This window comes from Caloenas nicobarica, chromosome 3, assembly GCF_036013445.1.
Source record: "Caloenas nicobarica isolate bCalNic1 chromosome 3, bCalNic1.hap1, whole genome shotgun sequence".
NCBI lineage: Eukaryota > Metazoa > Chordata > Aves > Columbiformes > Columbidae > Caloenas > Caloenas nicobarica.
In genome coordinates, this window is record NC_088247.1 from 70760472 (window position 1) to 70785235 (window position 24764).

At 36.7% G+C, this 24764-nt stretch overlaps 1 protein-coding gene across 5 annotated transcripts in view; it reads right to left on the bottom strand.

Annotated features, from left to right (window-relative positions):
- Window positions 1-24764, bottom strand: part of UTRN (utrophin) — a 378237-nt gene that overhangs the window by 30906 nt on the left and 322567 nt on the right. For all 5 annotated transcript variants that reach the window (XM_065631423.1, XM_065631424.1, XM_065631422.1 and 2 more), the window contains 4 exons: window positions 19199-19284; window positions 12265-12422; window positions 9709-9875; window positions 7106-7217 (listed from right to left, as the gene is read on the bottom strand). In XM_065631423.1, coding sequence (XP_065487495.1) covers window positions 7106-7217; window positions 9709-9875; window positions 12265-12422; window positions 19199-19284 — 523 coding nt within the window. The remainder of the gene's footprint in view (window positions 1-7105; window positions 7218-9708; window positions 9876-12264; window positions 12423-19198; window positions 19285-24764) is intronic.

Sequence of the window (24764 nt, forward strand, 5' to 3'; positions counted from 1 at the left end):
CATGCCTGACACAAATAAATAGCTAAAAAAACATCTGTAGCAGAAGGTCTCAAGGAGAAAACCTGTAACAACTGAAAAACTGGCACCAGTACTCTTCAATAAACCAGCAAGAAACAAATGGATTCATGAGTCACAAACTAAACCCAGATAAAATTCCTTGTAAACCAACGCAAATGTAAGAAACTGGGATTTACGTGAAAAGTAGTGCGAAAAACCAGAATAAGCTGAGACATGGTTTTCATATGTAGGTTAAAAAAAAGCTGGTATATTTTTAAAATATTAGAAATAGAACAAGTCTTTGTTGGGAAAAAGTGCTGTCGGTAATGCAATAAACCAGTCAGAGAGGTCTAAATTAAATACTATATAATATGAAAATTATAATAAATAGACAAATATATAAAAACATGTGAATAATATATAATACTTCTAATATATGCATATATTTATTTATATTTCTCACTGGTTTTGTGTTTTTTTTTTTTTTTTAAATAAAGTGATGAAAGCCCAATTTCCCATTCCTTTCATTGCCCCTGCCTATGTAAAAGGACTAGTCTGCACCTAAGCCATCATTCCCTTAATTACATGTATTTCTTATACTATGACTAACACAAAACCAAAGACCTGTTCTAACAGATATAACCTCATTAATGAACATATCATTAACCTCAGCCAGACATTCACAGGTTATGCGAGAAACATTCACAGACATTCAAGACGCAGAATAATCAAACGAGTTCAAAGAAAATATATTTTGTACAGTAAGACATACTCAGTGATGCAAAATTTGCAGTATAAAAGTACATCTGTGTAATTTAAAAGGGCTTAAGTTTATTCTTTAATAGAAGCCTTAGTAGAGATACCTGAATTTGACATCATTTGATATTCTTCAAATGCTTTATTAAGTTTTCAGGTTTGTGGTTTAAAAAAAAAAAATACATCTCCATATTTTTATTTCTTGACATTTTGTTTATCGGTAACATTTGGTAGAATCTGTACCATAAGCTTGACTGTTCTTGATGAAAACCAAAATTCTTAGACCTACCTATGGTAACAGCTATGCTGTGTGCACGTATGATGATAGCTGCATCTCAAAGCACAGGGAGGCTGGGAAACTTCCCAGTGTAGGATGTGGGATAAAGAGACAGATACTTCATTCCTCTAATTGTTTCCATAAAAAATGACACTGAAGAATGCAATTCACCAGTAACTTAAACACTTGATTAAGTGGATACATTCATTCCCACTCAGCAAAGCATCCACACATTGCCACTCAGCAAAGCATCCACACTTTTAAAAAGCATCTCACATCCCACGATAGAGGCATAAGATAGCACAGAAATTAAGTTTTAAAGTTATAATAACTCTACTTATGGCTGTCACTGCCACATCAGTCATGTTTGCACTCGGTAACATTGCGAAGATTACCTTTCTGTGACCACTTTCAAATACGGGCATTACATAGCAGTTTCTCATCAAGAGGAGAGATCGATTATAAATTGTGTGTTTTAGTTTACTCCAATGATATTAAGCTGTAATTTCAAGAGTAATTAACCGCAGAATTTAACAGAATGTAATAAATTAAGTTGCACAAGGGTAGCAGATCCCATAAGCCAACTATCTGAGCAGCTGTAAGAGTGAGGCCTAGAGGAAAGCCCATTGCCCAGCTGCAGGATTCAATGAGTACCCTGACCAGAAAGCTGTTCTTCTAAAGGCAAAGAGTAAACTCTGAACTCACAGATGGAAGCAATGTTCCACATGTGAGGTAGCCAGATTCAACCATTTTTACTACTTTCTTTCATCTTCCCCATAGCACAATCCCATTTTGATAACAGTGAAGTGTCATGCCCAGTGCATTGATAAGCATGTCAAGATGAAACCATTGACTTATGTCGGTTTGTTGCTTATAAAACACTGAGGCCGCCTAATGTTCAGGAATGTATCTGTTTTCTCCGGATGTCAGTAGCAATTAAATTTTTAGATGACTTACCCAGAAGAAAAGGCTCTGCTGGCACTATTACAGATAAGCTTTATTGTGCCTGGAAAAAATTTTTAATCTAGTGTGAACTATCATTCAACCAATAATTTCTGATATCTTGCCTATCATGTTCTGAGCTCTTTCAGGGAAATAAAATTGTGGTCATCTGGAAGATGAAGGGACTAACTTTTGCTGATATAATTTTGTATCCAAAAAAACCAGTTCCCAAAATAAGGGGCTCTGCCAGGTGAGCAGAGTAGCACAGAACTACAAAAATTGATCATACTTTCACTGAGGTTAGGAAGTAACACTACTTGCAATGAGAAAATTTTAAGAACTGCTGATTGGATATTTGTACATTACCTCAGAAAAGCTGCTTTTAAGGTTTTACTGTGGAATATATGAGTTGCAAAGCAGAAACAATTTGGAGAAAGAAATGCAGTGACTATTTCCACCTAAAATTCAAAGGACCCATTGGTAGGAAAAGCCACATTAATATAACACAAGTACCACTACTGAGAGAATCTCCATTCTAAAAATGCTAAAAATAAATAATGTAGGTACTTGTTTAAGAGTATTCCTGAATTAGATGCTAAGAAAATGTTACTAAATTTTCACGTCTCTGTATAAAATTCTACATTAAAAATCTAATTTCTCCATCTTTTCAGAGAAAGACTATTTAAAAGTGAAAAAAATAACTATGATAACTTTGCATTTCTACTACTTAGAGACAGTAATGTTTTCAGTTCCTTACCCCGCCCATCTCTAAATCCTGAATGAAAGAAAAAAGACATAACTAAAGCCATTATCATGAACTTTTGCATTCCTAGCACCAAGAAAACTCAATTGCAAGCTACGATGAATGCTAAATGGCATTACAGATTAGGATTCAATGACTACACATAACTATCTGGTATAAACAGCCCTATTCTTAAATTATGAAACAATTCTCACCTGATGCGAATATTGTGAAACTTGTTAAAACAGAGTCATCTCCTTGCAAATTCAATTTTAAAAACTGATTCCTTAAGCCATTCTCCAAATTATTTTAAATTGAAGTTGAAGTAATTGAGCTTCCGAGAAATCCCTTCAAATCCTAGACTGAACTGCTTACCTGAAGACAACTAAACGGTCTTCCCACCATCTGCGACTAAGCTCCAGTTCTAAATGACAGATTTATTAGCCAGGGAAGCATTTTTCTTTCTAATTATTTCTAGTATTCTTGATACTAATGCATTAATATACATTAACAGTAAGAGAGAGAAGCTAGATTTTATTAAGGCAGTTTGATGAGTACATGTATTTGTATTCTCCCTTGCAACACAGGCCACAAAAGTAACATTTTAACATCACTAGCCTTTGTATCTGTTTGAAAAGCCAGAGTAGATGCACTCTTTCTATTCAGGCTATCTGTACTCTAATATAATGGATTCTAAGGAACTACTCATTGGCCTTTAGTACCTTCTTCTTATTTATTTTTTTCTATTTCACAGACCCAGCTCTACACTATTTTTGGGCATGATTCCATTTAAACATATAAGCTGTTCTAACTTACTGCAAAGAATTTTGTAATTCTTGACAATCATATTGCATTAAATGAGTTCAATATGTAGAGAGGTTTAGCAATAAATCCATACACCAACCATAGTGCATTATTACAAATAGTAATACAAAATAACACCGGATTCTTTTTCTGAAATAAATTCTTTACTTGTGACCTAATTCAAGTGAAACTAGCTAAAATGGATTCTATGTAGGTACTGATTATGGGAGCCAAACAGGCATAGAAGAAATCTGTTAATATAGTGGGTCATTTCTTTTTACAGAAATTGAGCTGGCAGAGTGTACTTAAAGCAGCACCCAAGAAAAATTCCACCTCCCGTATTCAGCTGCCAAATTAATGGGGGTCAGTGCCGGACTTCTGATTTTATGCGTCACCTAAGTTAGATGTCATTTATTTTATTCTGCTCTACTTGAAACTTCCTCAATTTCCTCCCTTTTCCTCCTGTACACTTGCGTTCCTTTACTCACTTTAATCAGGAATGCCATCTTATTCCTCTTATTATCCCATAGAAGATTGACTTCATTCCTTCCATGTTTCATGGAAATAAGGGACTTCTGCCTTACGTTACCTTATTTTGCACTTAATATTGCTTTAAAACTATATTCTTTTTGCAGCAGGAATAGAAATCTTCATTATAATATAGGCTGTCTCTAGTGCCAGGGACAGTGGGGATTCCAGCCATTTCCAGAATATATCTTTCTGTATGACAGTCTACTCGTAAATGAAATGACTCACAGTTACATAATGTGAGCATGTTTAACAAGAACTGAAAATTTCTCCCAGGTGTCAAATCTGCTGCTTCAGACAAAACTTGGAAGTCGTAAGAAATATACCACCCTGTTGTAGGGACAGTACCATATCCTGTGCCAGATGGAATCTGTATTTGACTAGTGCAACAGGAAGGGTATCCTGTTCTGTGGACTGGCAGCATTATCTATTTTGACACAGCTTAAACCTTCATTTCTTAATTTTCTGTATATTATAGGCATTAACACAGAGCATTTCTGTTCTGTGACTATGATATAAACTGAAGGTGAGGTTTCAGAGAAATTTATAAGGAAAAAAAAAAGTGAATCTAAGAAAAATACACCTGAAACAAGGTAGATTCTTCAGGATGCATTGGCTAAGGAGGAAAGTAAATAATCAGTATCAACATACATTTAATAATGTCTAATAAAGGAAAGAAAGAACCATAGACCTCCAATTCCTAGGAGTTAGAATAGTCATCTGAGTATGGGCAAAACTGGGCCTCTGTCATACCATGAAAATGGTAGAGGACAACACGAGAAAATGACCTAGTTGTGTGGAAAAGTACATTAAAAAGGAATTAAGCATCAACCCAAACATATTTTAAACATTAAAGATTCTAAGAATAAACATTAGGATTCCAGAAAACACAGAACTTTTTCTTATCAGTTACTTGTATAAATAAATCCCACAGCTCCCAATGTAATAAGACCTCTTATTACTTTTATGTTCTTATGCAAATAAAAATATAAAATGTTAGCATAGGCTTCACTATACCTTGAAATCTGACATCTAATCGTGTCCAGATGCCTGACCTGCAGTCTGGCCTAAATCCTGACCTGGTGTCTGTTTTATATAGACTCCCCAGCTGCAACTATTAGGAAAATGCAATTATTAAAGACTGACCGATTTTAGTTTTCTTTTTCTTAATACTTGTGACTGACCTACAAATCAGGCAAGCATCTGTGAAAGAACAGATTTAATGGTTTTTAGGCAAAATGAGCATCATCTATATAGTCTGCTATAGATAGATATCCTCAGGTTAAGGCTCAACAAAACTTCTAAATTGGGCTTCCAGTAACTTACTGTAGAAAAAAACTCCACCACCAATCAAATCATTTCAAAAATAAAAAAATCAAAACCACAGAAAATCACCCAAATGAAGAGAGACTTTCTTACGATGAAAAAAAAAGAAAAAAAAATCCTGTTTTGTAAATAAAGTTACAGTCAGGCAGTACTGTGAATTATGTCAAGGACATTTCTATGCCCAGGCAGCAGTACAGATGGAACATCTTTTTGTACCGCTTCAGTTGCAATAAGAAAATATTAGACCGTACATCAAGAAATGTATCAGACCTGTAGCTAAAGCAGATGAAGAATCTGTATTGCAGAGAAATATTAGAGACATTTCTATATTCAACACATTTGTCACTGTATGTATTTTGCACATGCAACATTTGCCCCATCTAAATATCTGCTGTAATTTCAAAATATTAAACAGCCAATAAGTGTCTTAAGAAAGTGAAAAGGGCAAAGAGGAGGCAGAAAGAGAAAACTGATGACAGAATAAAACAAACATTAGAAGTGGCTGAAAAACAACTAATCTACTTCAAAAAAATTCTTCAGAATGTAGCCTGGCATGTCAATTTATCAATCAAATCCTAACATTATGTTATACAATTAGTGAAAATAAGTTAATGTAACTCATGGTTTCTTCTGATCATAATTAAGTGAAAACACTACTTAAAAGAATTTGAAATCTGTTACGGGAGACACTTTGGATGAAAAAGAGGGGGAAACCACAGGTAATAAGCCCAACTACTACAGCAAAATACAGTCAAATAACTCAATGATTTTTTTGCTAATGACAGAACCCACAGAACCTTGTAACGCTATTGGAAATCAGCTCTATTTATCAGCTCTAGTTACCTTCTGGTCTGAATTTGTTTTTCTGGGCATAGAGACCTTTCACTACTGTTGTTTAAATTACGTACCAATTACCCTATTAATTTATTTGTGACTGAGTTAGAATACTTTAAGAATGTAAACAACTATCAGATTAAAAAAGGGAAAGTGGTATTTGTATGAAGGAAGTTACCCACTCCTCCACTTAAGAAAGTCTCTTAGAAACTTCCTTAGAAAAATAACGTTTGAAATTAGGAAAATATTGTGTTGTAAAATTGATTTTTATTAGCTAATGCAGCCAAACCTCTCACACCATTTTTGGTTGAAACTGTCAATTCTGTTTATTTTTTTTCCAGCAACACAACAATTTTTAAATATACCAGTAAACAGTAATCACTCAAGGGAATAAAATGTGACATATTTCCAACCATGTTTTCATGAAGAACGCAAAATGTTGGACCTGAAAGTAAAGATCATACACCCTTAAAATATTAAAGTGCATTACTAGAATATTAAATATTCCTTACTATGTTTTAGCAATGGTAAAGTGAGTCCCTTTCCTCTGATATGTTCTCACCCTTATAGTGTGCGTGCATGTGCAAGTGTACAAGTACTGCAATTACATTGAATATTGCAGCTTTGTTTTTACAAAACAAAACTGAAGTTCAAGTTCTCTCAGAGGTGGATGCTTCTACCCATCTCTACAGAATCCAAACACTGCCCACATAAAATCATCAGCAACAGCAAAGTCCCTGATGACTTCCGAAGAAAAAGGCAGGACGACAGGTCCTACTAAACATAAGAAAAAAAAAATCCTGGCAGAATATCTATGTGACGAAAGACTATGAAAATAAATTAGACATCAAATAATGCAAAAACAATCCCTTAGGAACAGTCAGTAAATTGGTACTCACAGGTATACAGTACTCCACCATTGGGTAATGCAATTTGTGCCCCTTTGCTGTACGGCCAGAAAAGAAACAGCTCTGACAGACATCATAGTTGAAATGTTTTAAGCTCCGGTACCTACGGGGAAATTAAACAAAGTGATTAGAGTTTCCTGGATTTAGTTTTAATATTTACTTGTTATTAGGCCTCGTGAGACAAATTACTCTCTGAAACGGTGTCACCTCTTCTCAGCAGTAGCAGCACAAGGACAGGGTGAGTTGGTTTGGATAAGTCCAGAGAGTGCACCTTGAGGTGTGGGGGTGTGTGCGGCCAGGTGGTGGCACGGCCACCACTTGTCACAGCTGCCGGCCCTGGGACGCAGCTGCCACCATAGCAGCTGCACAGGACATGGGAAACCCACAGCCCCCTCTTAGGCCACTGCACACAATCTGCCCATGCTATACAGGGCACCTCAGTGAGTATCAAAAAGAAATTCGTGCCTCCTATAGACATATAGAGAGACAATATCAATCATTTGTTGCATAATTTGATTTGAAGCAGAAAATCTTACAGGCATCAACTTCATACATGGAGTGCGAAGTTTATCATTTTAAAGTTGAGACTGACTTAAAATTTTTGTTTTTCTTCTTCTCTCTTTAGTATTCAGAGGGTATCTCAGGAAAAACAAACAAAAAAACCCCCACAACCACAGACTGGTTTACTTTTACATGTTTTTACATTTACCAGTTAGATTAAATGTTTTTACATCATTTTGATGCTCAGAAATTCTAAACATATTTCAGAAAATAAACCTCTTGAGTCTTCATTAACTATAAAAAGATATAAAATTGGATAAAAATTACATTCTTTTTAAGAGCATGTATATGTATAAACAATGCAACAAACTTATACAGTATCCCTTGTATTAAATGTAGTTACCAGGAGCACAATTTTTTTCTTTTTTTTTCAACGAGAGCTGACTAAAGCAACAGTTCCATTTCAGATTCCGCCCACTGTTTTTTATAGTATGGTTGTTCTGACTGGATGTGGTGATATCACTTGTATGAAACTAAAATGAGCCAACTGAACCAAATCAAATAGCTACTGAACAGTTAAAGTTTAAATGAAATTGCTTCCTGAGAGCAGTTTTCAGTACTAATCTACACTTTTTCCCTGCTGAGTTTTTTATGTTTCGTTTTGCAAGACAATATGTGTCTATAAATGTAAAGGTTCACTTCTAAGGATGCTGATGCAACTGTTTATAAACTTTACTCAGAGCCTAGGTATTAAATGGCCACATCCACCCTCTGCTAAGATGTTACATGCTTTTCTTGCTGCAAATCTCTAACTTCACTGTAGAAATTATTTAGAATGAGTAGAATGAGCCATTCTTTCGTCTTCCTTTCTACCTCTATACCCTCCTTCTCCACACAAACTATTTCAGTACAGATAAGATTCATCAGCTCCAACTTAGGCATCTAAAAGATATCTGACCTGGAGCTTTGTCACTCTGTGCTACCTCAAGCATTAATTCAGAAAAACAGGAACATTTGAGGAATTTTATCTTCTCTTAGGGCAGGCAAAAAAAAAATTGATCAGATTAATTACTTTTTGGAAGTACATACCTATATGTAAAGAATGGGGTTAATAGCTCAATCTTATAAGACTGACTAAAGCCAGGATGCCTAAAGCTAGGTAAGAAAAATCAGACCTCAGGATTCCTATTATTATCCTTTAAAACAACAGAACGAAGGAGAAATAGAAGGCATGGGGAACAAAAATTACGCTTCTGCCCTAGGAAAAGTCTTAGAATCACTTACAAGAAAGACTGCCTTACATTGTTCTTAAATAAAACACTTGACTTCATGACCACAGCAGAAGAAAAGCCAGTTATGTCTAGCTCTAATCCTTCTTTTTTTTTTTTTTTTTTAAATCATTTTCTACACTGGAGCAATCAATTCACAAATGCATGATAGTTGTGGTTGGTACCCTTAGTGAGTACTGTTATCTCATGCCCCATGAAGATAATACGTAGCAAAATCATACAGTTTAGGGGGATAATGCAGAGAATATATCCCTGGCATCATTTTTTCTTTTAAAATTCACAGCTTCCTTTGAGCAGATGAAAGTTAGATTATGTTTGATGCTTTAGACAGACACTGTGCGAGTCTCATCACAGTAGCATATCAACGTTTGTGCTAAGCAAGGAGAGATTGCTTTTGAAAGGTGTTTAATATTGTCTGGCATGAGTTAGTTTCCCAAGACTTGTGCAGGAGAGCAGGCAGCCTGCCCACATTTTTTTCTTACAGATCAGCTCCTTTTGGTCTTGTGCCTACAGAACACATGGTGTGTGTTTATGTCATTTGCTACCTATGGGATCCACCAATGCCAAAAAACCTGATGAGAGCCCATCCTGTCAGTCACGGGGCCATTGGGTGTCTAACAGCGTTACTTCAGGAGCCAGAAGTGCCGTGGCTCAGGCCATGCTGTAGCCTCACCATGGGTGGCAGATTCCATCTTAAACCAGGAAAATGGTAGAAAAAAAAACTAAAAAGAATTGTACTTGTTAGAAGCCTTAAAACTGTGGATAATGTCAGAGAAACCTAGCATCCAAGTCCCCTTCTCTTACCTAAAGCCAACAATTGGACACTCTTTACAAATGTTGCACTTGGCCTGATGTTTTGCTGTTTCTGCAGCTGCCACGCGGTGTAGAACTGGTAGCCATACCATAGACTGTGGCTCTAATCGCATCCAATCTATAAATTGCTTTACAGTTATTTCTGGCTTATTGTGGTTCTGTGGAGAGAAACAAAAAAACATATTCAAATGAAAAAACAGAACCAACCAAACAAAAAAAACCCACCACACACATACAAGCAGATTTTCCTCAGAATTCAATTACAAGAAAAAATCTGTGTCAATCCTTTCCATGCCAGGTTAACATAAAACTGGCTACAGAATACAAGAAAAAAACTTGATTAAAATGCAAATAAAGAAAACAGTCAGTAAGAATACAGAGAACTAAACAGCTGTGATAGAGGAGACAGATGGTAACAAAGATGGAGTCCATAGTAAAGTCACATTTGAACTGAAAGGACTTGAGAAAGAAGTAAGGGAGCATGAAAGGGAAGCATTCTGGAGTTCAGACACACTAAAGGCTTTGTCTTTATGACACTGAGACGTTGTCTTCTGAATTAAGATTGATGCAAGACAGCTAAAAGTCAGTAGAGCTTACATGTGTGTCTACTCATTGCCATGAGACTCATGCAATTTTTTTATTGTGTTCTGAGTCTGTGGTATGCTTTCAAGTTAGCACATTAAACTGACACACAAATAAATAAACAGGTAAATAAAAAAATAATGAGAAATCCGCCACTTATAGGCAGTCACTGCAAGAATACAGCAGAGCTAAAGTATTAGTATGATTGTTCTAAGAAGCAAACATGCTTCCACGTTCTCTTTGAGTTGTAACCACCAGAGAAGCCTAGCTGTAAAGGTACTATATTCATCAACTGTAATGGCAATAAGAACAGTGGTCATCTTTCTGAGCTCCCTGGAAATAGCAGAACACAACTTATAATGAAAGTTATTCTTAAATGGTAAAATATGAAAAAAGCAACACTAGGCTTCTTAACCTGTTAACTGTCCAAGTTGATTTTTGCCAGTAAGAGGGAGCAGCATGGAAAAAAAAAAAAAAAAAAAAAAAAAGAATAACATGCTTTCCCGATCGGCAAAATACTTGTTTTCATTAGACTGAAATAGCTCTGTCATGCAGCTGCACACTTTCTCTATGCTCTCTCAGTGATAAGGGACTGAACTCGAGCTATTCATGTGAGACAAGGGATGCCACCTCATCATCAGTATAATCATAATATCACATGGCATATTTAAACACTATCTCACTAGTACCCCTCATCCATAATTGAACAGCATGGGAGATGAGGCAGATCCTTGAGGGATACAGAGACCATTCCTCTGTGACTGAAAAAGTCTGCCACTAACAAATGAATAATTTATTTTAGTGTGACTTGAACCACTCGAGACCAGTGATAGATAGGTCAAGCACCATCCCTTATAGTCTGAAGCAGCAATGTTAAAACCTCAGGGGAAGTTTTACATGGTTAATTGGTCAAACCAGTTTCCATAAGTATCTACCAGACTATCCATGATCTGAACAAACATTCTTCCAATTCCAGTCATCTCAGAGTCCAGAAATGAACCTAATAGTTCTGAAAAAAGCTAGCACAACTGAATTTGTCAAAGCACTAGGTGAAAATGTAGAAATATCTATGAAAGAATGGCAAAAGAAAAATGCTCATAAGTTCACTATAATATTTAATGTTCAATTAAAAAAAATCAGAAATATTAAAGACAGTAGTTTTTTTATATGCCATAATGAATTTTTAATTCATATGTAATTTCTGACAATGCTCAACACAGCCACTTTGACAGAAATAATACACTCAAGCAGTATAGTTATCACTAGCAAGCAGTCAGAGCCTCAGGCATCCTTGATAAAGTCTGAGTTAAGTTGTGTTCTACTATGACATCCTCTTTTTAATTCTCATCTTCTTTAAACGGACTCTCCTTGCAGCTTCATTAACCCCCTGCACATAGTGTGGAGCTGAACAGCATGCTGTAAGACAGCTCTATTTCATGTTCTGATCTGCTGCATGATGTATAAATGACTATGCTTGAAGTTTTGTGCAAAAGCAAACTCTTTTGTCAGTAAAATAAAGCTAAATGATTTCCTGATACACAAGGTCAAAAATTACCATCAACATCATTCTCTTGTTTGGTTGAGATCCCAACTTGTTCTAGCAGGAAAAAGCATGTTGTTCTCACAGTATCAGGTTGCTTCGAATGATGCAAAGCAGGATAATTGGCTGCTACAAAATTTTTTAACAGCTTTTAGAGCAGCCAATATAGTAAAAACCACAAAGATTTATCTATTCTTTTTGCTAAAATGTAATTTGCTTGATCCTCTCCTAAACCATAAACCATCTTTACAGCTGCATTTTCACAATAACTTCCCACATTTAGTTGCAGGAGCATATTCATTTCTCTTCAAAAACTCAATGGATGTTTTTAAATTCCTCTCATTTTTACGCCATGTAAAAGTGAATATGAAGACTTCAGAGAGAAGTTTTGGGTTTCTGTCACACAAAAGTCTTTGTTATGCTACCTGTTGGAAGCAGCTGCGCACGCTGGGTTCAATGTTGCTGCCCCCGAAGGCTGCCACTTCCCCGAGCTGCCGCGGGATCTGGATGGCGTCGTGCAGCAGCAGGCCCAGCTGCCTCTGGTCGCACATTTCTGTGGGGCCCGCCACTTCCTTGAAGAGACCTGAAACACCAACAAGAGGCACAAGCCCATTTCTAACACCGTAGCTCAAGCTTTATAATTTCTGTAATCCAGACGCAGTTACAGATGGCCTCTGTCCCATTCACCATCATCTCATCTTGATTACTTTGACTATGTTTTCTTGATCCATAACCATACAAATGTGAAAAGTAAGGCCAAATGAATGAAACTATAGAGTTTCTTATGGCATCTCTTGATAAAACTGTACATTGCAGCTCCTGTTTCCCCTAGAACCAGTGGTATGACAAAACAAAAGACATATCACAAAATCAGACAGTTTTTTGTTCTAACCCATCATTAACTCATTGCCCCCCTAACATTTACTAAGTTTTCTATGTTATCACTAGGGAAGAAAGAAATAATTTTTCAGAAATCCAGATCTTCTGCTAAGATCTATGCCATCCTTTAGTTGTCTGGGAACAGAAGCACGTTTGCTCTGAACTGAGACTAGAAATTACCACGAGTCACAGCCGGCCATGTGAAATAGCTTAAAGCAAGAGCAGCAGCCAGCAAGATGACTCGTGCTTAATGTTAATCACATTTGCTTCCAGGATAACCATGTCTGCTTCCACATACTCTCCTTTTACTGATTCTCTTTTTCTAAGGTAGGTGTCGTGCCGTGCAGTACAAGCAGACATTCTGGGATGACTGTGACTACAGAAAAAATTCAGGCTGAAAGAATCAAGAAAATTGTTCCAGATACAGACATTTACTGGGAAGAAAGATATTGCTTGTACCTACTTAAGAGTCACAGTAAAGCGTTGATTTAATAGACCTGTCTGCAGTACAGAAAATATTTCTTAAGTGCTTTCTTAACACATTTCTTTGATTGGACATTTTTTTGTTAAAACTTTGAACTACAATTTTTAACATGTTTCTGCAAATAATCCTTGATTTATGAACTTCGTAGCTGTGTACAATAATATTTAGCCATCAGATGACTCTTTCCTGAAAGATATGTTAAACACTGAGTTCATCTTAGAAATATTTTTAAATTCTGTGATTGGTATAAATAGCAGAAGGAATGCAAGTGAATTCACTGAGTTCATTCCAGCTGGCTTTTACATTCTCCTTTCACACTCAGTGGCTAGCTTGGATAAGAGCTCCAAGTAATCTTAAAAGAAAAAAAAAATCCACTCATACTATTCCCCTACTTTTCATGTTTCCTACCACAATAACTACTAACAGATTAGAAATAAATGAAATTTGAAAATTCAGTCTGACCACACTTCTGATCAAGAAACAGACAAGCTTTGTTCAGAAACACTCAAGAGAAACTCTTTTATTACATTCTAAATGGTTTTGCCCTTCATTTGGAGCAACTATCTAGCTTTGTCAGCATGCTTCAGAAAGTCAGGATTTTCACAAAATAGAAATCCAGATGACTGAACTAATTTTTGGAGTTTCTTGTCTTTTTCTTGCCCTATTCTTGCCTAGCCAGACAAATGCTACAGAGTTTTCAGTGCTCAGTGTTGAGGGGAAAAAAAAAAAAAAAAAAAAAAAAAGGCAAGATCGGTGACAGAACTAATACTGCACCCTGGCTGCAGCTCATCTTGGCAATCCCAACCCCTGGCCAGCTTCTTCAGCTGCACTTGGGATAGTTTTCCAGTTTCTAAGAGTCAGTTTAAAAACCCTATGGGATTAAAAAGAGAGGGGAAAAAAAAAGCCTGTTTTATTCTTTCTATTTGCATGAGTCTACATTTGTAACAGGCACTAGAAGAAAAATTCATTAACTGTTGTAGCTGAGAGGAAGACAAAGTAATTTCCCAAGCTCTAAACGTTCAGCTGCTTGGGGAGCTAGTAAAGGAAAAACGATGTGGCAGGAGAAAGAATAGTGGAAGTGATCAGCCAGGGCTGATACAAGTAGGAAAACAGCAATTGCCTTTCAACAGCTCAACCTCCTCCAAAACATTCCACTTAAAAAACCCAGATATTAATAAACCTTAACACTGGCAGCTGTACCATAACCGACGAGTGTTCAAGTGCAAGCGAATTCATGGATAGTATCCTCTTTTGCCTGAACCTTCAATGTGACACACAGGAGGAGAAGCTCCTCAACTAAAGGCATGGAAAGCCAAAATGTTCTTGCTATCTGGACTATAACCCACAAGACGGGAAAGGAGGCATGGTGAGAACAGCTTTGCAGTGGCAGATATATGAGAGGAAATCTCCTTTTAGGTCTGACAGGGTGCACCCAGACACCACACTTGCCAGTGGAAAAAAGGACGTTGCATGTCACCCACTAGCAATGCCAGAAGCCACAAACTCTTAAAATGGAGTTTGTTAATGTGTGTGTACATATGATATGAATTTATACAGAAAATACATTCATATAAGGACTAAACTGTGTAAGAGACTCTACCAAAAGGACAAGCAGAATGATTGGAGAAGCAAAATGTTATCAGATCTGAGCGACAGGAAAAAAACCAGAAACTAGAAGAAAAAAAGCAAAAGCAAAACCAACAACAACAAATCAAACAAAACAAAATAAAACCCAAACAAAACTACACACCACCACAGTTACTTTAAATTCAATTTGGCCTCACACAAGTATTTCGAGGATTACAGACAGCAGGACTCAAACTGGAACTTAGCTGGACAACCTGGAAAACTACACTTAATGTCTGGTGTACACAGGGATACTTGAAAATGTTGAAAAGTTTGTTGCGTTCCTACCCAATGGTAGTAAGACAGAAGTATGATGTCCACGACACACATTTTGTGTCTTTTGCTGAAATTGCCAAGCCATCAAATTGAAAACCTAGCACTATCAAATATGAACTACCCAAGCACCTCCAAGGAATCTAGTGATAAAGACTCCATAGTTACACTGAAATATAATTAAAAATATGTAAAATGGAAAATGTGCCATAATATTTTCATTTGCATTGTTGCAAACACCGTGCACATTCTTTTTTCTTCCTTTTTTAAAATTGTCACAGTGCTAGTTCCACATGATTTAACAATTAACATAAACATAACATTAAAAAACCATATTCCAAGTTGTACTTCACTTGAAAATTGAACTGCTTCACAGTTGAGATTTTTGAAGTAGCCTTTCATTTTCACCTCAAATCCCACAGTTTTTATGCATTAAATGATATTACTCAAAACCTACAAATCTACACACTAAACTGAACTCCATGCCTGTTCTCTGCTTCTGCTGCAAGACTAGGCTTTCTGTGTTAAAAATGAGCCCAGGTAAGAGCAAAATGCACACAAATGTGCTCCCACTTATTACACAGTGCTATGACTTTTCTCAACGTCTAAAACTCAAGAAAGGGGAGGGCAGATAAAATTCCTGTTGTCCCTCAGGAAATCCATACCTCTGAGACATCTTTTGTCTCCTGATTACATGACCAGGCATAAAACCTGCTAGGAATAATCACACATGTAAATTCAAATTTTTACTGTTGCAAACACTTGCTGATATGATTGAAATTTACCTTTCATGAACATTTGGGACATGGAAATTGAGTGGTTAGAAATGTTCCATTTTTCCACAGTATTCAGAAGTCGTGTAACATATGAACAACCACTGGTAAAAAGGAGCAGTGTTGTGTTAATTGTGCTAAGTGTTTTGGAACTAAACTACTATTATCTTGTCATGTGCATCCTTTTTTTTCCCCTTTTCCATTTTTTCAGGCTACTTTTACAACCACAAACTCAGCTGTGCATCAGGGTTTAAGCCCAAGCACTGGAATACTAGCATCTGTATCATTAAGGTGCTAAAAATGTATCCATCATGCTTTGAACAAAGTTGACTGACTCTCACTTCCAAAATAGCCAGGAATGATGCAAGAGTTAGGTAGGGTCAGGGATCATTTCCAATAGGCAGCTCACCTGTGGCCCTCCTATTTTGGGGAGAAAGGAAAACATAAGAGGGATACAGTCAGACCAGGTCATTGGCCTCACCAAATACAGAGGCCCTGGATTATTTGCCCCACAAGCACAGGTGTAACCAGTTTACAGCAACTCAATTACATTTGCAGGTCCATTTTTATTCACAGGAGCATCCAGGCATGTGCTTGAAGTTAACCATGTCTTTAAACGTTTTCAAGAATAGGCATTCTTAATTGAGGTTTCAATGTTTCTTCTAAAGTAATTGGGACTTCTTTTAATTAAAGATTCATTCTCACATTACCCTTGAGGTCTAGCATCTTAAAAAGAAGCCTAATTAAATAAAAAAAAAATCACAGATATTTCTCTGGCAAAATGTATTTTAAAAATGTGTCAAGTGAAAAGATCCTACCTACACTGAAAATGAACATACAGTTAAGAAAAAAAAAAAAAGCAAAAGAAAAAGAAGAAAGAAGGCTTCACATTAAAGAGAGAAAAAAGAACAAAAGCTTGATTTCCACAAAAACGTAAAAGTGAAAGATGAAGGCAAATTGTACTGATAAACTGAAATTATCATCCCCTGTCAGTTTACCATATTATTCCTTAAACCAAATGTCTCAGAAGCCAGAAATTATGTTTCCTTGAGGTAATCTCTGAAAGGGTCTCTGGGAAGGCTGAGGTATAACAGAAGACAGCTGAGCAGACAGTCTGGTTAAGAATTTTACAAAAGATTGAAGGGTTCATCACTACCAACTATTCTGAGAATAGTTTGCCTCTCTAAAACAACATTTAAGGCATCTTCTGTGCTCTGCTCAGCTGCAAGCATAAGATGACTGCCACTCTCAAAAACAGTTCAGAAATGCTTAGAAGAAATATAGACAATAGGAGAAGCAAATATCAGGATCTGGTCTGAGAAGGGGAAAAATCAGAAGAAAGGTAATTTGTATTAAGCACCCATATTTGGTGGTACCGCTCTTCCAAGTGACTTATTTTCTTGAAAATACTTAGCATTGCCATTATTGCTTTCACCTGATGATCTGAAAGCTCAACAGATATGGCAAAACTTCTCTCAACAGTAGATGACTAGTAGAGAGTGACAAAATCAAAACAAGCAAGAGATCTTGCACTGAAGATCAGTCTGTGACACAGCTGGTGCCAGAGGACCCCAAAGTGCTGACTGCAAAGCCACTGCAGGCCAACAACCAGTACCTGACACTGTTTCTTCCTTCACTGCTTGGCAAGATTTCTTTCAGACTCAAGAGTTTTGTTTTGTGACAATTTTATGGTTTGTAAGGGCAATAAAGCTGACAATAAAAATAACAAAGCCTGACCCACTGCTAGAACAGGAGTAACAACAACAACAGAAAGGGTCCATCACCTGACTATTAATTCTCTGCTTTGAGAAGCCGATCAATTATTTCAATCTCAGATGTATTTCAGGTTGAAGTTATGATCACTTGGTACAGAGGTCTCCTGAGACTTTTTCTGTACTAATTTTTTAGGACTTTTCACAGCCATTTTCAGGAAAAAGCCCATCCTGTTGACATAGATTATGCAAATCTGCAGCCACCATCAGCTGCCAATTTTACTTTACTACTAGACACAAAACAACAACATAAAAATTAATCCGACCCAGTCATTTTGTCATTCTGCTTCAGTGCCTGTATTCAGTAACTGTAACTATACTAATGCATTATTGATAGCAGTCTAATGTTAGTTTATTCCCAGGTGTTGGATTTTTTTAAAACCATCTTTTGGTAGGGTTATCATTCTGCTATAGGCAGCCTAACTCCTATACTTTATGAAAGTTTTTTTATTTCACATGAGATGGCAGATTTCCTCCTGAATAGTCATTACTGAACAAAGCTATGTGCACCAAGCTCTTTTAGTTATAGACTAATTCACAGAAATTTTAAATGACATACAGAAAAAAACAAAACAAAACACCACCAAAAAAAACCCCAAAACACAACAACAAAAGAAAACCAACAAAGTCCTAGTTCAGGCTCAAATTGAGACATCAAAATATGCCCCAATGCATAAGATAGTTGTACTTTTGTTCAGTGTCAATAACCAAGATTACAAGGCTACCTACAAAGGAAAGCAGAAATTGTTGCAGAGCTCCAATAATACATGGCAAACACAGTCTCTATACATTTTACATGTCTACAAAATGCATCAAGAAACCACGGCAAAGTAGCGATTTTAAGATCAGATACATAATATATAAATGTCAACCAGCTACAATGTTCTTATATCGTGCTTAATCTCTTGTCCTCTATTAGTCAGGGGCATTTGCCACAAAGTTATTCAAGTCTCTCCTGCTCCGGCAATTATTTTTGTGAAATATTTTTATACTACTCAGTATTTCTTAAGCTTGTGGAGTTACTTAAATCAACATAATTTAAACTTTTATTGCAAAATTATGGTAGGAAGCACATAAACTGGAAAACTATTTTCAGAGTTCAGATTATCTTTCTCTTAGACCACAAAATACAATTGCTGGATTTTGACGTATTTTGTTGCTTCATCGAACACATCAATCTGTTCCAATCAACACTGACTTGCTTGATTTTTCCCTCAATAAAACATACAAACACACAAAAGAGAACAGAATCAGTCAGAGAGAATACTTCTCTATCTTCCACATGACTACATTCTCCTTTGCTTTTGGGGAGTGCAATACTGTGTATTGTGGTGAAACATAACTGACATGAATACTTTCCAGTCAGGATATAAATCCTACTTTCTGCATTGTCACTGATGATAATGAAAACAATAATTCTATTTTTACTTAGTCAAAAGAAAACTGTCTTGCATGACAAAAGTTTCACTGAAAAAATGCTACAATGTGTGTTGTTATTGTAAATGACTTAATTATGTATAGTAAGTATTTTATAGAATACATTCTTCCTTACATCTGTACTTCTCTTCCAGAAGGCCCTTAGAAAGAGACATCAGGCCAATTTTCAGGGACTGCACTCGAATTTTTCCAGTTCGGCCACTGAAATTATAAAGATAAGACAATTTAATACAGTATAATTTTATTTCATTTCAATTCAAGACTATTCAAAAACTCAAATGCATCAGTGAGTTCTACTTCAAATACACTTCAAATCTCAAAACAAATTAACACTACAAATCACATTAAGAATGCTTCCCTGACAGAAGCTCAGCTCACCTTCTAAGTGGTTTACATGTCAAAACAGTTCTTATTACTCCAAAAGGGCAGACATTTAGCTCTGTAAAGCTCTCAACATTATTTAATAATGTGATATACACAGAAAAAAATACACGAGCACACAGCAGGAAAACCTCTTACTCAGTGTGAAACACAAGGACTGCAAAATAAAACCAAATTTTCATATCACAGTAATTCATTCTTTTTTCATAGCATTTTTTTCCTTTTATGTTAAAACACTCTGATATACATGTGTACCAGGACATAGTCAACCACATGTAGTAATTTAAATGATGCGGAGCTGTCGTTCTTTTTAAGCAACATGACTTCAGGCTCACCTTGTCCAATGTGAAAACCCAAAAAACAACCCACATCAAACCTTAACTTGAGAAAAGATAAGGGGGTACCAAAGCAAATGATTTTAAACTTTCAAGACAAACATCATTTAAAAAAAGATACTAAAGCAATAAACCAGAGTGTGTGGAAAAGGACAGTTTTGAAGTTCTGAAGTTCAAAATTTCAGTGCAGAAATATATTCTTAAAAGATCTGATGATTTCTTCTTTCAAAGACCGAAATGTCAATGCAATTTGTCTTGAGATGAGACATAGCAAAAAACCCCATGAAACAGTAGTTAAACCATATATATTATACACAACCCCCTGCATATAAGGTTAGCTGGGTCCTTCACCAGCAAGTAAGATAATACTAAAACTAATATCACCTCAAACAGTACTTTGGTTCCTTTTGTCATGCAGAAGTGATATATCCTTTAATTACTTCTTGAGTGGTTATTAGATATCTCTTTCTGTCCTATCCATTCAACATATGGTCTGCTGTCTGATTTACTTCACAACTGTTGTGCTGAACACAAAATTATTAAGTTACTCCTGGACTCTCAGTAAGTTAGCTGAGTGCCTTACAAATATTAATGCATTTGTCTTCACAACCATCACCTAATCTAGTGAAACTAGACAGTATTACCTTCTCTATTCCACAAGCTGGAACAGAGGTACAGAGAAATTATTGCTAAATTAATCAAAAACACCCACTACTTTTACTGCCTAGTTTGAAAATCAGGACCCAATTTTCCAGAGTGTTATAAAAGTGCCACCTATTTCATACATTCAAGCTTAGCTTCAAATTACCTCTTTCAATCACAGACATGATATCATTCTGGTATACCTTAATGTGTAAATGGCTCATTTTGCAACCTTGATAAAGTTCTTTCCCCATTCTTTCTCATGTACGGTCATCTGTGGTTTAACTTTGTATTCAATGGAAAAACAAAGCTGAACATTCATTTGGGTTTGATTTAACTCCGGACTGACTACTGCATTTGTTTATTAAAGGCAGAAACTCAGAAAAATTTTGCAGCTAAAAGGTCAGGGCACATATGCAGAGGCTTCAAACTTCTCAAAATTTCAGCAGATTGGCTAAGTGTACAAAACTATTGTTACCAACAATGGCATGCAAGTATTCTGTAGCATCGTGATGGCATAGCCAGATATAATAGATAAGCATTTTACCTAAGTATGTGAACAAAGGGCCAAACAGTGATGGGCGCAGCTGCACACAGGATTTAGCCAGATAACAAAAAGTTGGCAGACAGAGGACAAGATTAAGTACAAGAGATTGCAAAGAGGAATACACAATAAGGATGACTGGCAAATCAACAGAAAACAAGATAAGAAATATCAAGTCCAGAGGAACCCTATGTCCTCCAAGGGTGGGGGACAACAGCATAAAAACATCAGGCACTAGGCAAGGAAAATTGGAGAAGAAAGAAGATGAACCCCCTTCAGTTCTGATTTCTGTCAAAGAGCACTCAAGCCTGGTCAATGTTAACACTACAATTAACGACTGCCAAGGACAGCAGGTATCAGTGATCTACATAACCCAGCAATAGGAGGCAGCCTGGTAGATCTCTGGAGGTCCTTGCAGGTGCCTTCCCTGGATCAGCCACAGAGGAGCTCATTTTCCTGCCCTACAGAGGGCCGTGTCCTTCCTACAGCACTTCTTGCTACACTCACAGCCTGCCAAGCTGCTCCCGCAGGGCCCTCTGTGAGTCAGGACGGCTACCGTCGACACAGGGAACGCAACCAGAGGGCATGTAGAAAATTTCCATCAGCTACTGTCAAAACCAGGGCATAAAGTTAAGGCTGACTGAGCAGGTCTCTTGTCCTTCTCATTCTTCAGAACTTCAGATTTTGCTGAATTTAACATGCTGGTAAGGCCTGGGATATTAACTCAGTCTGGTGTTAGAATATGCCAGGTGTATAAGTGCAACAATAAATAACAAAGTTGTAAATCTTCAGGGCAAACCAGGGCTATACAGAATGATCATGAATGACAGCTTTGAGCATACGGAAAAGGTTAGCATACATGCCGTACCATAGATACCCTTCCTAGACAAACGCACCAAAGAAATTAAATTTGCAAGTATGCATTATCAAAAATATCCTAACATGAGAAAAATCAAGAAAATTTGAAAAATGGAATACAAGAAGTCAGATAAACATTGCAAGACCTTAAAAACAGTACATGTTAAAGTTTCTTTATGGGCATTAAGTAATTTTGATCAAAATAATGAGTCACCACCCACAATTAGTACATGTATTCTGTATTAAAAACCAAACCAAAACAAACGACAAAAACCCCAAAACCAAACCACACCACAACAAACAAACAAAAAAACCCCAACCAAAACACAAAAACTCTGGACTAACCAAAACAAGGAACTTTAACTTTGGAAAATATTTACAGGGCAGATGTTGCTGCCTGGAATAACCTTTGAGTCCTTGAAGTAGTAAAAGTCATCGAGTAAATTTCATGTTTCTCTCCTCTACTCAGCTTGAAGGATGAATCATTCCTGATATGTCAGAAAATACCAGAACACTGCAGACTTGCCTACTATTCCTAAAAATAAACTGGTTCTTTTTAAGGGCCAAAGATATCTCTAGGTAAGTCTGAAGAACTACCCAGTTTGCCATCAATCTGTGAATCAGTAATTAAATCTCAGGTTAACAGGATGAAACTAACAGATGCTTTTTGTAGGTAGTTTAATGACTTGAAACATAGTATATGTATACCAGCAGTGCAATAAACAATGGAAATGCCAAACACAAATTAGTTCTTTCCTAAAGGCCAATGAAAAAAAAAAAAGGCAGCTTAAAATTGGTGCCTGTTCTTTCAGCTTTTTTTTTTTCTTCCTGGGGTGGCTTTGAAAGAGGAACAAGGAAACGTACTGTAAAAGGTAATTTTACCTCAGAAAACCTTCATCCCCCCGATTTCAAAGTCTGACTGAAGATTAAAGTCTTTCATCAGCTTGAAGAATTATCTACACTAAAGCTTTCAATACAATAAAGGGGAAACGGGAGCAACGGGAAAGGTTATTGAAAGGTTTGTTGCTTATTACGTGCATTTTAAAGATGAACAGATTAAACAACTGACTTCTAACTGAAGTTAGGAACTAAAGGTAAGATGAAGAAAAAATAATGGATTTGTGATCAATCTGAAAAAACCTCAGCGAGTAACTACAGAAAACTCTGACATCATTAAGCCTCTTACTCCAAATAACCAGTAACATTTAAGTCAAGCAACCCACTTAATCCACTGCACTATTTGCAAGCGATGTGTTTATTCACCCACAAGACAAAGCTCTGAAAAATAAAAATAATTGCAGGAAGAAGTCCCAGTCATTATTTGATAGGCTCTCCCATTTTCCAGCAGTAATGATAAGGAGCCCAACTAACAAAAACATCGCAATATTAAACAGCCGTATTTGAATGCCAAAGCATAACAAGTAGTCAGCACGTAAATGATAAATAGTCCTATGTACTCTGTTCTCTCCTTCCCTCTCCCCTACCACAATATCTAAAATTAAAACAAAATAAAAGAATAAAACAAAATACCCACAAAGTATAGGACTACTGGCTTGTAGTCTTCTGGGAGGAAAAAAGCAAAAAACTATGAACTGTTAGAATGTCACTGATGAAGCGAGTGAACATAGTAAAGATAATGCATACACCAAGAAGTAACAGCTCTTTTGCAAAGCCAGATATAAGAATTTCTATCATTACTGAAAAAAATACATTTGCTCTTTCCATCTTCAAATGGGGAGAAAAGACAGAAATTTGCTAATCTCACAAGTAACCTCATACAGCTTAGAAATCCTCACTTGTAATTCTGTGTATAACTCTGAACTAAGGCATATATTCAATTAGACACACTGAAGTGACTATCCCACATACTGCACTACTGTGTCTTTAGTCAGCTCCAGAAGAGTCCTGAAATGCCTTTGCTCAAGCAATGTAAGGAGATACATTATAAGGAATGGAGGAGCTGACGAAAACCAAGTCTTTTCCCAGATTTTACTAGAGAATGGAGATGAGAATAGTAAACACCGCTAAAAAATGAGCATCAAACTCACGACTCAAAGGCACAACTAAATAAAAACATATTGACTGTAGGTCACGCAGGGTGACATAGTACAGAGCAGGGCAGAGAAATCAGACATTCAGTAGAAGAAAGAAGTGTAGGGACCCAGAAACAACTGGCCAAAACACCAAGGGGCTGCTGGAGTGGACTTTTTCATGTCCTCTGAGACGCAGTGCTCTCTCTAGAGACAGTGGTCACACATTTAAATAAACCCACAAGTTCTTACTGTAAGCATCCTGAAACATTCTTGAGGCAAACTCAGTATCCACTGGGGAAATACAGCTTTGCTGCCGGGACCGGGGCAGGTGGATCCCAAAGCACCAGCACCCAGAAGTGGTAGGAGGCACGAGCTGCACACACTGGAAAGGAGCTGGGACCAGGACACCCCTGAGCCTCCAGAATCAGAGAGGCTTTAGTGCTGAGATCAGAACAACCAACAGAGACGGGGAGCCCAGCCACGATTATGGCACACAAGTAACTGAGTGTAAAGTAAATAACAAAACTGTCCCCACCTGGGGCAGAAATCAGATTTGGTACAAATAGCAAATGACCTGAGCAATTTGAAACATTTACAATAGGGACACAGCTAAAGCAGCGTATTCAGTTCTCCACTCACATATACACTTCCTGAAACCCTTACAATGTTTCTTTGTTAAGCAGTGCAATATTAGTTCAGTGTATCTGAGCAGGACAGCATAAGAAACACATCATTGCAAGCAACTGCACTTTTATTACCGAGTCAAAATTATATGACTTCTTATTAAAGAATTTCTAAAGGATTTGTCACTTTTCTACTATCATGAACATCTCCTCAAGAAAGTAACTCAGAAAAAATATACAGCAGTCCTACAAGTCTAGCATTTTT